The 15,073-nt window shown below is 61.0% G+C and overlaps 1 protein-coding gene and 1 long non-coding RNA gene across 22 annotated transcripts in view; one reads left to right on the top strand and one right to left on the bottom strand.

Annotated features, from left to right (window-relative positions):
* The first annotated feature begins 27 nt into the window (after positions 1-27).
* Positions 28-4,061, top strand: LOC102013858. 2 transcript variants are annotated; one of them, XR_264479.2, is made up of 4 exons: positions 28-164; positions 1,460-1,579; positions 1,697-1,798; positions 1,902-4,061. It is a non-coding gene; the product is annotated as an uncharacterized LOC102013858 (long non-coding RNA). The 2 variants fall into 2 exon arrangements; XR_264478.2 differs by having other exon boundaries at positions 1,697-4,061.
* A 597-nt stretch (positions 4,062-4,658) lies between these two features.
* The window catches only part of LOC102014158, a 39,703-nt gene continuing 29,288 nt past the window's right edge, over positions 4,659-15,073 (bottom strand). For 14 of the 20 annotated variants that reach the window (XM_013506630.1, XM_013506618.1, XM_013506624.1 and 11 more), the window contains 8 exons: positions 14,609-14,760; positions 12,648-12,790; positions 11,194-11,270; positions 10,912-10,981; positions 9,368-9,507; positions 8,910-9,007; positions 8,459-8,508; positions 4,659-7,984 (listed from right to left, as the gene is read on the bottom strand). In XM_013506630.1, coding sequence (XP_013362084.1) covers positions 5,979-7,984; positions 8,459-8,508; positions 8,910-9,007; positions 9,368-9,507; positions 10,912-10,981; positions 11,194-11,270; positions 12,648-12,790; positions 14,609-14,760 — 2,736 coding nt within the window. In that variant the 3' untranslated portion in view covers positions 4,659-5,978. Of the gene's footprint in view, positions 7,985-8,458; positions 8,509-8,909; positions 9,008-9,104; positions 9,330-9,367; positions 9,508-10,911; positions 10,982-11,193; positions 11,271-12,647; positions 12,791-14,608; positions 14,761-15,073 lie in introns of those variants that run through there. The other 6 variants (XM_013506620.1, XM_013506621.1, XM_013506634.1 and 3 more) reach the window with 6 other exon arrangements.

Below are 15,073 nucleotides of genomic sequence, written 5' to 3'. Positions count from 1 at the left end.
CCCGTGCTCCGTGACCCGCCCCTCGAGGCTCGCCCCGCCCCGCCCAGTGCTCGCGCGCTCCCCGCCTCTCGGGCAGAGGACTGGGTCAGGGCCCCCCAGGTTTAGCCAACCGAAAACACCACCAGCTTAAATGTGAAATCCGGAGGAACAGAGAAGCGAACGAGGTGGCATTTCAGTTTGAAATTTAAGGGGAGGTTTTCTGTGCCTGAAATCCCCGTACAGCTGCAGGGCGCCGTGTCCCACGGCCTGGGGCGCACAGCTCCCATGACACGCTGCTCTCTGGCGCGGGAGACCTGGTTTTTTGAGTGCTGTTCCTGATTTTTACACACGTCAAGGTTCAAAACTGTGACCCAAACACAAAGAAGGGCGCAACCCTCCCTGGCCCTGCCGGCCGGGCCGCACTTGGGTTCTTGGTGACTCGTCCCAGGTCGGGCTGCCTTTCGCTGCCGCCCTGCCGTCTGTCTTGTGGCTCCTGGCGAGACTGACCAGGGCAGGGCCTGTCCCTGCGCCCCTGCTCCGCACTCACCACTCCTTCCTGCGCGGCCGGGGTCTGACCTCTGCTCTGTGCCAGGCCTGCAAACAAGGCGTGGAGAGAGAAGCCTGTCCCTCTGGTCTCCAAACTAGGCACGAAGTCCCGCAGCGCGAGGCAGGGGCGTGGGTGCAGGAGGGGACGGGGCGGAGGAGGAGGGGAGGGAGGTGGCCCTGGCGCCAAGGCCCAGAGGTGGGGGTGCTGAGCTCTAGGGCAGCAGCAGAACAGGCCAGGCGGAAGGGCCAGGAAGGCCCCAGCAGGGCACTGAGGAGAGGCTGGTGGCTGTGGACAGGAAGGCACAGGGCTGAGGCTGCCACACCCCCCTCAGAGGTGAGGCAGTGAGGGCCTTAGGCAGCTGCAGACCAAAGTGTGGCTCTGGCATTGTCAGATGCCACCCTGTGCCACGATGCCACCGTGGTGGACACACCTGAGGGAGCAGCTCCTACCATCAAGCCGCAGACGGCGGCTTTGGGAGCCCTGGGGCTGGGCTGGGCTGGGCTGGGGGGGCACCCTGTGCGTCCGCCAGCTCAGTCTTCTGTGTCCTTGGGACATCAGGGAGGGGCCTCAGCTGGCGCAAAGGGAGACAGTTGTTGGGGGCAATGCAGAAAAGCAGCTTGATGGGCGTGGTTGCCATGGTGTGGGCAAACAGGACAGGGCCCTGGAGAAGGATGAGCTCTGTATATTTCTTGGGGTCCCAGAGGCCACTTGGGGTGCTAGCATGGGAAAGGCTGACTTCCTGAGCCTGGTTTGGTTTGGGCAGGGCATCTTGGGCACAGGGCCAGCCCCATTTGGAAGGCAAGTGAGCTTACCCGGCTCCCAGCCCCAGCAACCAAACACCCCGGGTGTGGGCATGCTGGCGTGTCAGAACCAGTGCCACCGTGTCCCCCAGTGTGGGGATCGGCTGAAACTGGAGATTGATCACACGTGCAGAGCGCCCGAGGCCAGCCACATGAACAAGCCGTTCCAGCTCTGAGAACACAGAGAACCTGAGGCAGCCAGGCAAGCAGGTTGCTAGACAGAGGCTGCACGTGACATCAACCTGCCGAGTGTGTAAGTAAATGCACCGCAGTCCTTGAGCAGTTCCTTTCTCCCATCTGGAGAGGGGGCTCCACCTGACCTTAGCTTTCTGCTTCCTGATCCTTGTCTTTATTTCTTCATCCTCTACAGTCCTTCACCCCAAGAATTTTGAGAGCAGCAGTGGACATGGCACCCCAGCAGCGCACGGCTGTCACTCTGTAAACTGAAAGGGTGGCCTTTGGTGTGGGCTGTGTGAGTGGCTGTGCAGGGACGGGAATCCAAGGACCTGGGAGGCTCCCTTGGTGACGTGGGATGTGGGGCACAAAGGCCAATGGCAGGATGGTTTTCTATGCAGGAGGGACGCAATAAGCAGGATGCAGAAAGAGACAGATCGCTGGAAAATTAAACGTGGGGTTTAACAGAGAAATAACCACTTTCTATGAAACATAATGACTTCTCCCGAGACTGGTGTCAGGATTTATTGGGCTGAGTGGTTACCGAAGATCAGAGCCGGAGACCTTGGAGGGAGGGTCCTGTGGGACAGCTTCACCCGGTCACTGCATCTGCATGCTGGAGCCGGGCTCTGCACACGTCGGGACATAAAATGTGTCCAGCACCTTCGATGGATATACTTTTCCTCCGCCCACCACAGCCGTTTGATAGCCCCGGCCCCCTCCAGCACTGTCACAGGAGGCATGGCCTGCTTTGCCATTAGTTCCTGTGCCCAGCCTCCCTTCAAGGGCACCATGCCAAGGCCGAAAATGACTCTGGCAATGTGATATACCTGCCAGGCTCCCAGGTCAGAACATTCTGGGGAGACCCTGGTTCTCCTACGTGTACCCCAACACTGCGAGCTGTTGGCAAGAAGCCCGAGCAATGAGATTGAGTTTTGGTATTGAATTTGAGGCAAATCTGCAGAGTTTCAATGTAAGAGATTTATTGCCGTGCCAAACGCATGTGTGTAAAATACATAATTCCTCTCACACGGCCTCATAAATCCAAAAGGGTCAGCAATAAATAGAAAAAAAATAAAAAATTACAGACTAATTTGCTCAGAAAACTAGAAGGGAATCAATAAGACAGCTATAGCTCAAAATGTGAAGTCACACACACAGGGGACAACTTTCCCCCACTGGACCCAGAGCTCTGTGCCCTGGGAAAGCTGGGAAAGAACCAGGTGACACCGTGGCTGGTGCCTCCCTCAATGAGATTTGTCTTTAGGCACAGGTGCCCAAGAAGGGCCCTGAGCCAAGCACTGTCCCTGAAACGTGGCAGATTGTGGCTCCATGAGGAGCTCTCTGGAAGGGGCCCTGCCTCTCCCCAAAAGTGTCCCAAGGGTCCTTGCCGGAGGGACAGGCCAGAGGGCACTGGCAGCTCCCTGTCCTGTGACTTGGCACCTCAGACCTCTGCCCTGCCAGCTCCTGCCATGCCCAACACAGCCGGTGACCACCAAACCCTAATGCTCACTCGGTGAGAAAAGTCAGACGCACAAGCTCGGTGCCTCGTGGTTTCCCTTCTATGTGAAATCCAAAGTATAAATAAAGACAAGGGATGGACAATAGGAACTGGGAGGTAGGTCTTTTGCACAAAGGAAGGGGACCAAGCAAGGGAAGGAGGGGGGAGAGAAGGGGAGGAGAAGGGACTGAGATGTGTCCTGGCCGGGTGGCAACTCCCCGCAAGGAATGTGCTTATGGTGTACTGCAAGCACCTGCTCATAAAAATAAAGCCACACAGGGGCAGGAAGCTCAGGTCCCCGGCCCCCAAGTGCAGTTAGGTGCAGGTCCGAGGCTGAGGGAGGAACAGAGACCTGAGGGTCAGCGCTGGACTCCACTATCTCCATGGCCAGCGCTGCTTGTCAACCTGGACCCACCCAGGAAGGGACCTAATTCAAGAAGTGGGGGGCTGCAGGCGAATTACTCAATATTCTTTTTTTTGGGGGGGGGTTTGTTTTTTTTCCTGTACCCGGAATCGAACTCACGACTTTGTGCTTGCCAGGCAGGCACTGTGCTGCTGAGCTAAATCCTCAGCCCCGTACTCAATATTCTAAGGATGCTAAAATTCATGTGTACAGCTCAAAGAGGTGAGCTTCGTGGTATGGGAATGATGTCTGAATAGAAAGTGTTTAGAATATAGTGTCACCCACGGAAACCAGACAGTACAGAAGTAGGAGAAAATAATCTCCTGACGACAATCCTTTCATAGTCTACAGTCTTTATTCAAGTGGGTTTTTAAACATCAATTTGAACTGATCCATAAAAACACAGAAGTTGTGCATTGAGCCAGCTCTGTGTTGCACAGAGCGCTCCAGCACAGACTTTCCAAAGCCGCTGGCTGTGTAGCACCTGTCCTCACCCTTTCCCGTCACATCGGCTGCTGCCAGAGCTACAGGAAGGAACTCATAGGCACATTTGGGGTTCTAGCTGGGTTTTTAACGTTAACTTTTGGGTTTTTTCCGCTATATATATAGTTCAGGCTGGTCTTGAATTGAGTATGTCGCTCAAGCTGGCCTTGAACTCAAGTGATCCCCCTGCTTCACCCTCCTCAGTGCTGGGATTATAGGCACGCACCACCACACTTGGCTTTTTGGTTGTCTTTGCTTTTGACGCTCTGGGGATGGAGCCCAGGGCCTCACCTAAGCTAGGCAAAGGCTCTCTATCACTGAGCCACACCCTTAGCCCTTCTAGTATTTGTTTATTTTTTGAGATAAGGTCTCGCTAAATTGCCCAGGCCAGCCTTGAGCTTGCAACCCTCCTGCCTCAGCCTCTGAAGTAGCTGGGATTACAGGCTTGTGTTCAGCTTCAACACAATGATTTGTAATGATTTGGAAGTGAGCTGGTAAAGGTCGGTGGACACACCGACTGGTAGGCAGACAGACAGATGAGTATATGGATGGTGAATGACCAGGGATGGCTAGAAGAAGAGTGACACACACACATACGCGTGTGCACACACACACACACACACACACACACACACACACACACACACGGACACACATGCGTGCTGCCTCAGGAATGGAGCGTAGCCTCAGAGAGCTCCCAGCACAGGCTCCAGGTCCTCTCAGAAAACCCTGGGTTGGGAGTCAGAAAGCAGATCTGAAAGCTGCATCTGTGGTGAGAGCACCCGCCGCTGGGCTGGTGTGAAGCCGCTTCCCTGCGGGCAGGGCAGGTACAGGTTCAGGACAGAAGCAGCAAGCACACAGACACCCGCCCACAGCCAGCCTGCCCCAGACACTGCTGTCCTGCCAGGCTGGGTCCCCGGACAGGTCTGCGGCAGCTTCAAGTGAGGCCCAAATGTGCTCTCACATGAGATTTTAAGATGCCCCATGCCACCCACTCCCCACTACCACCTAGCCTCGGGGCAAGGGTGGATGGGGAGGTCCTGGGTGATCCAAGCCTGGCACTAGTGGCTGTGGCGCTGCTCCGTGCTGGGCTTCAGCGAAGTGGGTGGACTTCCTGGGGGACGGTCACAAAGGTGACTTCCTGCACAGCCAGCACAGGTGGCCATTCTGCAGGACCTGTCCGCTCCAGGAAGCCCAGGGATGTGGCTGGCCCACCCCCTCCTCCCAGATACACCTGAGCACTATCAGAGGCTTGTGGAATCGGGGACGCTCAGGGACCCTGTAGGTCTGCGGCTCTGGGGCGGCCCCATGGCTTCTCCCCACACAGGCGGTGCTGGGTGCTGGAGCCCACAGCCCAGCCTTCCCCGGGACACCTGTCCTGAGAAAGGGGGCACCTCTGCAAAGAGGAGACACAGGACAGAGCCATGTTCCCCCTCCCCAAAGAACCACTCAGGGTCCCCCAGTACGGAGCTCACTGGGACATGAACGAGGCAGGGTGGCCTTGCAGGGACCCTGAGAAAAGGGAGGGGGGCCCGGGAGACCCAGAGAGCCCACCGGAGACAGAGGCACCCACAACGCTGGAAGTGACCCCATCCGAGGGGACAAGCCCAGGGCCCCAGGCTCTGCTGGTCCGGGCTGAAGTGACCTGCAGGCCCTGAGCTGCCACCCTGCAAGTCCTGTCTCCTCTCAGCCCTGGCCAGCTCCACACTCCCCGGCTCTTCCTGCCCTCGCCCTACCCTGTCTTGTCTGCTCCCTCTGTCCTCTAGGCCCACTGGGGCAGTGCTCCTCGGCCTGCCCTGAGCAGCAGCCTCTGTGCTGCCCACGCAGCCTCTGCCACGCTGCTCTCTGACTTGGGCCAGGGGCCTTGAGAACCCGGAAGCCATGCAGCCCACAAGCAGAGAATCGCAGATAGCGGACGCCCTGTCAGATGACTTCCTGCACAGCTGGCCGTGGATGGCCAGCCAGCCTGACCCGTCTACCCCAGGAGGAAACGGCTAGCTTCCAGAGGCTCTTGTGTGTATGCGCACACACACGCACACACATATACACTCACACACACTCACACACGGTCACAGAGTGACATCGCAGTGTTTAGAGGCTGCCCCCAGGGGCCAACACAGCCATGGAGTCCAACAGGATCCTCTGGGTGAGCTGGGTGGACACCACGGCCACTGCGTCGTCCCTCTCTGTGCCCAGGAAATTAGAGCAGGATCCCGGGGGCTGGTGGCCAGTGGCTGAGTGTTCCCCTGGGAGCAGCTCTCTGCCCATTGAGTCCTCTGCCCAGTGGCTCAGGCCTTCCACACCCTCCTCACCAGTGTGCCCCAGGGACCCCGCCTGACCATGGGCCACCAAGGGCACCGGGTCTTGGGGAGGGGCGGAGGAGCTGCTGGAGCCTCCCAGGCGCCCTGTACTCTCAAAGCACTGCAGCCCATCCTGGGGTCCCATGCACCTGCCCAAGGCCTTCTTGAGAGCGCAGGGTCCCACACTCAGCACATCGGGGTCACCAGCCACCAACAGCCCAGACAGACCCTCCCCGGCAACACAGCCCCCTCGGGATGGGAATGAGGGCCATGTTGGTGCTCTTGGGAGCCCCCCAGGGACACTGCCTCCCCCTCCACCCAAGGGCGACTCTGGCCAGGTGATCTGTTCAGACCACTGGCCACTGGAGGCCTGAGTCCCCACTGCAGATCCTAACCCCCCCAGTTCACACTCAGGGCCCCTGCACAGCCAGGATGCCCTCAGATCAAGTCCCAACTCCTGGGAACCCTGAGACAGAGCCTGCTTTGGGGCCCCCTCGGACAAGGACAAGTCCTGGGTGGCAATGGAGATGTCCTCCTCCAGGGGGCCCAGGGAGCCTTGGGGAACCATGGCCTCTTGGGGCGGGGAAGGGAAGTCTTCGCAGCAGGGCTGGGCCTCATCCCCATGACTGTCTGCAGGGGGAGGGGAAGGCGGTGGGGGGAGGTGGGCATCCCAGGAGGGGGCACACGGGAGGTCCCCACCGCCACACCGCCACTCCTCATCCACAGGGGACGATGCCCCAGCTGGGAAACCAGTGCCGGGCGGGGGGCCAGCTTGCTCTGGGACTTGGGGGGCCTCATTCCCTGCACACCCAGCTGCCTGGCCCTCGGCTACAAGGGATGCCAGCCCATAGGGGACCTCAGGCCCTGGAGAGGCCTGTGGGGGGTTCCTTCCAGGGGACAGGCTCGGGCCAGCCCCCCGGGCCCTCTCCTGGCAGCGAGCCCCTCTGGATGCAGAAGTCCCTGAAGGAAATGAGAGTGACAGGTCTAGGTCACTGGTGGAGGCTGCCTCGGAGGACAACTGCTCAGGGCTCCCTGTGTTTGACCCCCCACTCAGGCTCTCGCTGGTTTCAGAAGGTTCCTGTCCCTGCCCCGAGCCCAGGGCAGGCCCAACCATGCTGTGTTCCCAGCTGGAAGAGCCAGGAGGCGAGGAGCACCCAGAGGTGGGCTGGGCCACCAGGCCGGGTTCTAGTAGGTTCTCCTCAATGTCCTCATCCCAAACTTGGCTGGAGGCCTCTGACAGCTCCGACCCGGACCTTGGAGAACAGACATCTTGAGGTGGCAGTGGCCAGCCTGTCTGCAGACAGCTCCGCCCTGGGACCAAGTCTTCTGCCGCAGCCACCTCCCTAGGAGCACCAGGCGGGGGGGCAGCCTGGCCACACTCCAGCCCCGGCCAGGTCGTCAGCCCAGCACCCCCCGGCACAGCACCCCACTGAGGGTCACCCTGGCAGAGCCCCCAAGACGAGGGTGGGCCCAAGTCCCCGGGCACAGACAGCTCTTCAGACCAGCTGGGGTCTGTGCCTGGGCTGCCCTCGGCCTCTGGGCCGGACGGGGAGAGCGAGCGGTCAGAAAGCTGCACCAGGGTGGCTGTGGCTTTCTGAAACTCCTGGAGGGAGGAGCAGGCCAGGCCACTCCCAGAGCCTGCTGAGGACAGAGGGGATGACGCCGGGGACCGCGGAGACGCCCAGGAAAGCCCAGCTGCAGGCTCGGAGCCCGGGTGCACAGGGGTAGCAGGCCTGGGCGGGGTGGGGGATGCCGCCTCCTCCTCCAGGGCCGCAGGAGCTGCTGAGACAGGGAGAGCTGGGGACATCCAGTGGCTGTCAACCCTGCATCCTTGGAACAGGCTGCTCTCCGGGCGCCCACGGCCAGCACCTCAAAACCAGGACCCCAGCCGAGGTGGGAGAGCAGGATGGTGCCCGCACATCCAAGCCCTTGGGCCCTAGCCTCTGCCACCCCACTTGCAAGGGATCCTCGGGGTGGACAGCCCAAGTCTGGGGACCCAGCCTCCAGCGTGGCAGCTGTGGCCGCACTGGGCATGTGTCTCTTGGCTGTTCCTCTGGCACAGGGGTGGCCCAGACCGCTCTGGGCTGCAGTGCTCACCACACCTGGCAGCCTGGCCGCCCCCCCACCCCGCCCAAGTAAGCAGGGAGGGCGCTGCCCCGCACTGCGGGGAGGAACCTGGCTCAGATCTAGGACCTGGCCAGGGGTGACGCTTATGCAGGACTCCAGGGTCCCTGACCTGGCCTAGGCGAGCTGGGGAGGGCGGGGCATCACCTGGGGAGGCGGCCAGTGGGATGCTGCTGTCCTGCCAACAGGTCTCGGTCCTGTAAGCACATGGCGGGCGAGCCCTGTGGCTTCCCGCCCACCTGTCCTCCCAGCTCCCAGCTCCCAGCCAGGGACACGCAGGGTCAGCCAACAATGCCACTCTTAGGAAGATCCCACTGGTCACCTCCCACTATCTGGGCTCCCCAAGGGGCCCTTGTCTTTGGGTGCCATCTGGCCTTGGTCCCCGCTGGATCCAGTGGCAGATGGGGTACCCTAGAGAGCTCAGAGGGGCCCCTGATGCACCCAAGGCTGGTGCTCACCAATATCTCACTGGGCAACACCTCTCTTTCCCGAAGGGCGACAGGCTCAGGAAGGTCACTGGCTGGGCCACAGACCAGGGAGGAGGGAGGAGCAGTTGTCTCCACACCTTGGGGTCCCACCCCAGCCCATGGCCACGTACCTCAGCTCCCTGGGCAGCCTGCTCGCCACTTCCAGGGGCTCCCCCACGGGGCTCCCAGCAACATCTAGTCCAGCTTGGTGTGTGCTTCCTTCAGCCATCTGCAGGGAGTGTGTGGAGAAGGGACGGGTCACGGTGGCCATATCCCTGAGCTGGGCCGGAGCCCTGTCCCTCCAGTGCTCACCATGAGGAACGAAGGCCGCCCTGCTGAAGAGGGCCACAGAGGCCCCCTGGCCAGGCAGCCTTCCTACTGCCACGGAAAAGACTCTCCTGGTCACGTGGGGCGTCTTAGGGTGTGCAGTCTCAGGGTAAGCCCCGGAGAGTCTGCACATCTCAGGAAGCCTCTCGAAGGCCTCGGGGCCACCATCCCCCAGCGCTCTCACACGATGAGGCACCCCAAAGCCACACAGCTGGACCAGGTCCCTAGAAGATTGGACAGCACGGACCACAACTCAACTCACACTTGCTTCCTGGGGACAGCGAGGACCATCTGCCCCCAGGTGGTATAGGCGATGTCCCTGGAAGCTGTGCGCTCTGACATCCCTCGGAGCCGTGGGTCTCTTCTTGGCCCAGCAGGCTCTGGCCTGGGTCTGAGAGTCCCCTGTGGGCAAAGGCACAGCCAGCGCTTTTGCACGCACACCGGCGGGGGCCGGGGGGAGTTCTGGGGCCCCAGGACAAATTCTGAAAAGTCATGGGGATGCAGGATTGTTGGGTGGCATTCAGTCTGTGTAAGGATACGGAATCACCAAGGATAGTTACTACAGGAAGCTCCAGAAAAAAGCTTCAAGAAAATCACTTTAAATTTGGACACCTAGATTCCTGCTTCCGGGCAAATCTCTCCAAGGAGGCCGGAAACCCTCACCAGCCTGTTCCTTTCCCTCCTGCCTCCTCCCAGCCTGGACACCAGCAAGCAATGAGCAGGGCCCCCTCTTCTGGCCTGGACGCTGGCTTGGGCCCATCTTCCTAGATCCGTGTTCACATGGGCCCTGGGGGCTGTTGGGACCCTGAGCCCCAAGGCCGTCATGTTCCCCAAGCTCTTGCCCATGGGCCTTGGTGAAATGGAGGCGATGGGGTCACGCAGGAAGGGCCCCCCAACATGATGAGCGCTGACCAGAGAACAGCAGCTGTCAGGCAGCCCGGGCGAGCGCCAGGCTCACGTCCACCTCTGTGACCACACACAGGGTCTCACGCTCCCGGTCTCTGTCTCGTCAGTGGGGTGGGAACGAAGAGCTTGTTCGCCCCAAAAGAGACTGAGGGTCTGAGTGGCGAATAGCACCTGGCTGACCCCCAGGATGTGTGGCCAGGACACAAGGCCTGGGGCAGTGGGCACCAATGCACTCAGCCAGGGAGGCTCGGGCTGAATGCCCACCAAGGCAGCCCCGACGCCCAACCCGTCCGTCCTGAGGTTTGGCTGTTTTGGGCCTCTCTGCTTTGCCAGCTCATGCATGAGAATGTGTCCATCCTGCTTTTGAAGGGACTTTCGAAGCCTGAACTGTGACCCAGCAGTGAGGTGGCACCCTGGGCACCAAGGCCCACCTGCTGGGCCACCACCCCCCCGTTTGGCAGCTGCCATGGCTGCCCAAGCACCTGTCCATGACTGTGTCTCCTCTCACCCCACCGAGGACCAGCAATGAGCTCTGGAGGCTCCAGCCTAAGCGCACAGTTCAGAAAGCAGGATTTAACCCATAACCCCCCCCCCCATTAGCAAAAAAGATGTTTCTGGCAATGCTGGTTTCCAAATACTCAAAAATGCGTTCCAGATAAAACAACTGGAGCAAGTTATAAATTATGGTTTTTAATCTTCCCCAGAGGCGCAGCCACGCCATCTCCCATGGGAAATGGAGCGGCCAGTCTTCTAGCTGTGACCGGGATATGCGATCAGGGCCGGGGCTGCCAGCGCCTGTCTTCTCGGCAGTCCTCAGGGGTCACTCTGGTTTGAGGCAGGGTTCGCTGGGTGGCAGAAGCCCCACAGGGCGGGTGCACAGGCCATGTCCAGGGGTCTTACCTGTGGGCGGCTCCGGTGCCTCCTGCACCCCAAGCTGAGCTATGGGGCTGTCCCTCTTTGCCTCGAGGGCCTGCATCAACAAGACAGGGAGAAAGATGTCTAGTATTGCAGGAGCTGCCACCAGGCAGAGGATGCCAAGACCACAATGATGGAGACCAGCAGCAACACAGAAGCAAAGCCACATGGGTGCCCAGTTCCCAACTAAGACCCAGAGGCGGCAAGAAGAACAGGGACCCCACCCAGGCAGAGGGTGCAGAAAGGGTTTCCCGGGGAATTTCATACAGGATAGGTGGAATCCAACAGCTGTCCAGGGTCCAGCGAGCCTGAGTGCAGATGGCCCAGCTGAGGGTCACAAGGCTCTGGAAGACACGGGCCTGGTGTCACAGCTGCTAGGACAGGCTCAGCACCGCTGCCCACTGCCCCTCCCTCCGGGGAGTCCCAAGCTCCGTGCATCCCAGGCCCCCACTTCTGGGGCCCTGGTGCCACTCCTAACCCCACTCCCTCTGCGCCTTCCTCTCTCTCCACGTGTGAGGTCAGCTACCCTGTGCCACCTCTGACCACAGGCGCTGGCATCTCAGAGGTGCCACCTCTACCCTGTGCTCCTCAGACTGCGACACTGTCCAGTGAGGGGCCCAAGGTCCTCTGCCTGAAGTCTGTCTATGCTTGGGTCACTGTCTCTGGGGGAAGGGTGAGACAAGGGAAAGCCAGGGCCAGTCACGGGTGGAGGTGGTCAACGCTGCCTGCACAGGGCTGGCCAAGGGAGGCGCAGCTCCCTAGGGTGGGAGGGAATGGCTGTGACAGGCCTCGTCTCTGGCCACCTCTGGACGATGAAGTCCCCAAAGACGTGTCGTGAGCCCTGGAAACAGGCCCTCATTTGGAAAGGGGCTCTCTGCAGATGGGATTAAGCTAAGCCTCTGCAGGGGGGATCCCCCTGGAGCTGGGGCAGCCCTAACTCCCACAGCTGCTGCAGACAGACAGAGGCTGGAGTGACGTGGCCATGCTGGGGACATATGGAGCCACCAGGAGCCCTAAGAGGCAGGAGAGAAGCCCCTGGGGAGACCAGGGACAGCACGGGCCTCTCATCTCTGCCTCCAGTGCTTGGGAGAATGCCCCACTGCTATAGAGGCCATCCAGCTTGTGCAACTCTGTCACCTCTGACTCTGTCCTGTCACTGTACAGAGGGGGACACAGACCCAGGAGGGAGTGAGGGAAGGGACACAAGATAGAACAGGGCGCAGGCTGGAGGCCACGTTGCTGCGCTAGGGGATGGGGGACCTGGGGGGTGCGACTCTTCCAGGATTCTTCCCAGCAGGAAGACAGCAAATGAGGTGACCGTGGGGACCAGGAAGGCCAGGGTCACATCAGCCTCTGTGCCCACATCACGCTCCTGGCAGGGGCCCAGCCCCGAGCAAGCTGGGAGTTCTGGCCCACATCCAGGGGAACGCACACCTGGGCCTAGCTCCACCCTCTTTCCACCTTGGCAGGGCTGCATGTGCAGGTCTGTGTGCCTCAACCTGCCCAGTGACACTCAGGCCTGCCCTTGCCGGCAGCGGGGACAGCTCTGAGCGGCCGCACCTCCAGGAGCTCAGTGAGCAGCAGGGCCGTCTGGGTCCCTAGCCCCATGTCCTCCTCAGACACAGACAGGAGGCCCCGACCATTGCATCACACACTGGCACAGTGGGCCAGAACATATGTCTGTCTGACCCGGGACCACTGCTGCTGTCTCTCCGGACTACCTTGGTCTATGTGGCTGCCTCCCGCCTTCGGGAGGCTGCTGGCCTCGGCTGTGTCCCCTCCTGAGGCCGGACTCGGTGGCTGCTGGTGGCCGGCGGCATCTGCAGGTGTCTGGGGTGTCTCCTCCCACGGTTCAGGGGCAAGGCTGCAAGGTGGACTCGAGGTCACTGGCCTCCCCACTGCCACCTCCTGGCACGACCAGCCCTGTCACGACACTCCACAAGACCCGATCCCTAGAACAACCTAGAGCCTTGCCGAGCAGCATCCGTGGCCAAGCAGAAGACAGATTCCTGGCCTGCCCACAGCTCCTGTCCCCGAAGCTCCCCAGGTGGATGTGGCTGTCACCACGGGGGGATATGGTACCTTCTTGGCAGGGACTCCTTTGAGGTTTCTGGTGGAGATCCACTACCCTTTCTGGGGGAGCTGAGGGAACAGGGTACCCCCATGCTGATGCCAGGCCCTGGGCACCCCATCCTACCTACCTGGGCCACACTGCCAGGGCAGCAAAAACTACCCCTGATCTCCTCCAGGTGGCAGGCAAGGAGGGCAGGTGCTGGCCCTCCTGACTCCTCTGGTTAGGGTCAGCGCCTGGGCCAAGCCCCCCCATGGCACCTGCTTTCTCACCTGTATCCTAGAACCCAGACGCTCGCACTCACCCCAGGGCGACCCTGACTGTCTTTCTCAGATCCATACTTGGGCAGGAAGCGGGCAGGAAGAGGGGCTCTCGGGAAGCGGCCCTCAGCCTGGAGTCCATGACCGATGCGCGGAGGGCTCTGCCCAAGCACACCTGCGTTCTGGACGCAAGAGCCAGCCACCTCCAAACGGCTCAGCTGGGCCTCCAGGCAGCCGAGAGAACGGCACCCAGGCCTTTTCAGAAGTCTCATTTCCCAAGCCTTCCCCGGCACGCCGGGTCTCAGATGGGGACCCATAGCACTTCTGTGTCCTTGTCCTCCCCAGTGCTGGCTCCCTGGGGTTCAGGGGCACAGAGGCTTGTTCACCCACACGCACCATCCCCGGTGCACTCTCGGCACGGAACAAAGGAGCCGCCCTTTCTGGTTTTTCCAGCGCCAACCAGTATAACACCACGAGCTGCTGCTCACGGTGGGCCCTCAGGAGACTGTCTCTCACCTGCTCACCTCTGAATGATGATTACACTTTGTGGGCTAACATGGACAGCTTCAGGGCCCAGGCCTGCCACTGCATGGGGACCAGCCCACCCGTGTCCAGTCCCATGGGCAAGCTCAGACGTTGGGGTGGTGTCAGCCTGGAAGCTTTGGCTGGCAGCAGTGAAAGCTGCCCAGGCAGGAGCCCAGGAGGCTCCCAGGGGGAAAGAGTGGTTGGGTGACAAAGACCTCCCCAGGGGCCCGGTGAAGGACCCTGGCTGGGGGTGGCTTCCCTCATCCGCTCAGCCCCACAGTGGGCTCTACCTTCGCAGTGGGAGTAGCTGGTCTGAGAGCCAGAAGACACAGCCCCACCTGGCTCCTAGGGCCACTGCGAGCTGGGGAAGTGTCTCCAGCATGGGGAGCCAGGATGCCCCTGATGGGAAAAGCAGCCCACACTCTGGCCTCTGCCACGGGAACTTCCTGACTCAGCCTGTGAAGGGGTTCTATCCCCTTATGTCGCCAACCAAGGCCCTGGTTGACCTCAGAGGGCCAGCCACATGACAGCCCATACCAGCTCCAGGAGGGAGCCCATAGGCTGGCGGCCATATGCATGCCACCTGCTGCCCCGAGCCAGGCTGGATACCTGCTGTCCCTCGGCACCCTGCGGCAGCCCTGGAGACTCCCAGTGGCCATGCCAGGGAGCCACAGAACCGGAAACACAGCTGCTGCTTGCTTCTCCCCAGCCCAGGCAGCTCTGGGCCAGCTTTCCAAGGACTCCCCAGTGCCCCCAGGGTCCCCCTCCCCAGGATGGTGCAGGGCAAGGGGTAACCAGCAAGGGCCAGGACCACGGGATGACTCACCGTGCGCCCTCTGCACTCTCAGGGCCTCTGTGGGCTTGTGGGCTGGCGGGGCTGCCAGGCCTCCATGCAGTCTGGGGGCACAGGGCTCCTTCCAGCTGCTGGCCTGTCTCAGAGGCTCCTTGCCAGGTGGGCTTGACTTGGGGGCTGGGACTCTAGGAGAGAGAGCAGAGGCAGCCTAGCATTACCTCATAGGAGAGGCAGGCGGCGGGTGCGTGTGGCAGCCCTGGGTGCCCCCATGAGTGAGATCAGCTGAAACAGCACATCCTGCCCTGGCAGGGGCTGCACCCTGCCAACAAGTACTCATAGAAGGGCACCCTCACCCAAGGCTGGCACAGCCACCCCTGCAAGCTCTAGGGTGGTGAAAGGGCCCCTTCCTGCAGGCCTGCCTGGTGCTTCGGAAAACCCTGTTCACTCATCCTCAAGGGAAGACCTCAACACCCAACTTTAGGGAGACGCCCCGGGCAC

Source organism: Chinchilla lanigera, unplaced genomic scaffold (genome assembly GCF_000276665.1).
Source record: "Chinchilla lanigera isolate Chin_1 unplaced genomic scaffold, ChiLan1.0 scaffold00112, whole genome shotgun sequence".
NCBI classification, from domain to species: Eukaryota; Metazoa; Chordata; class Mammalia; order Rodentia; family Chinchillidae; genus Chinchilla; species Chinchilla lanigera.
Note: the sequence above shows the minus strand (reverse complement) of the source record. Positions and strands in the feature narration are given on the sequence as shown.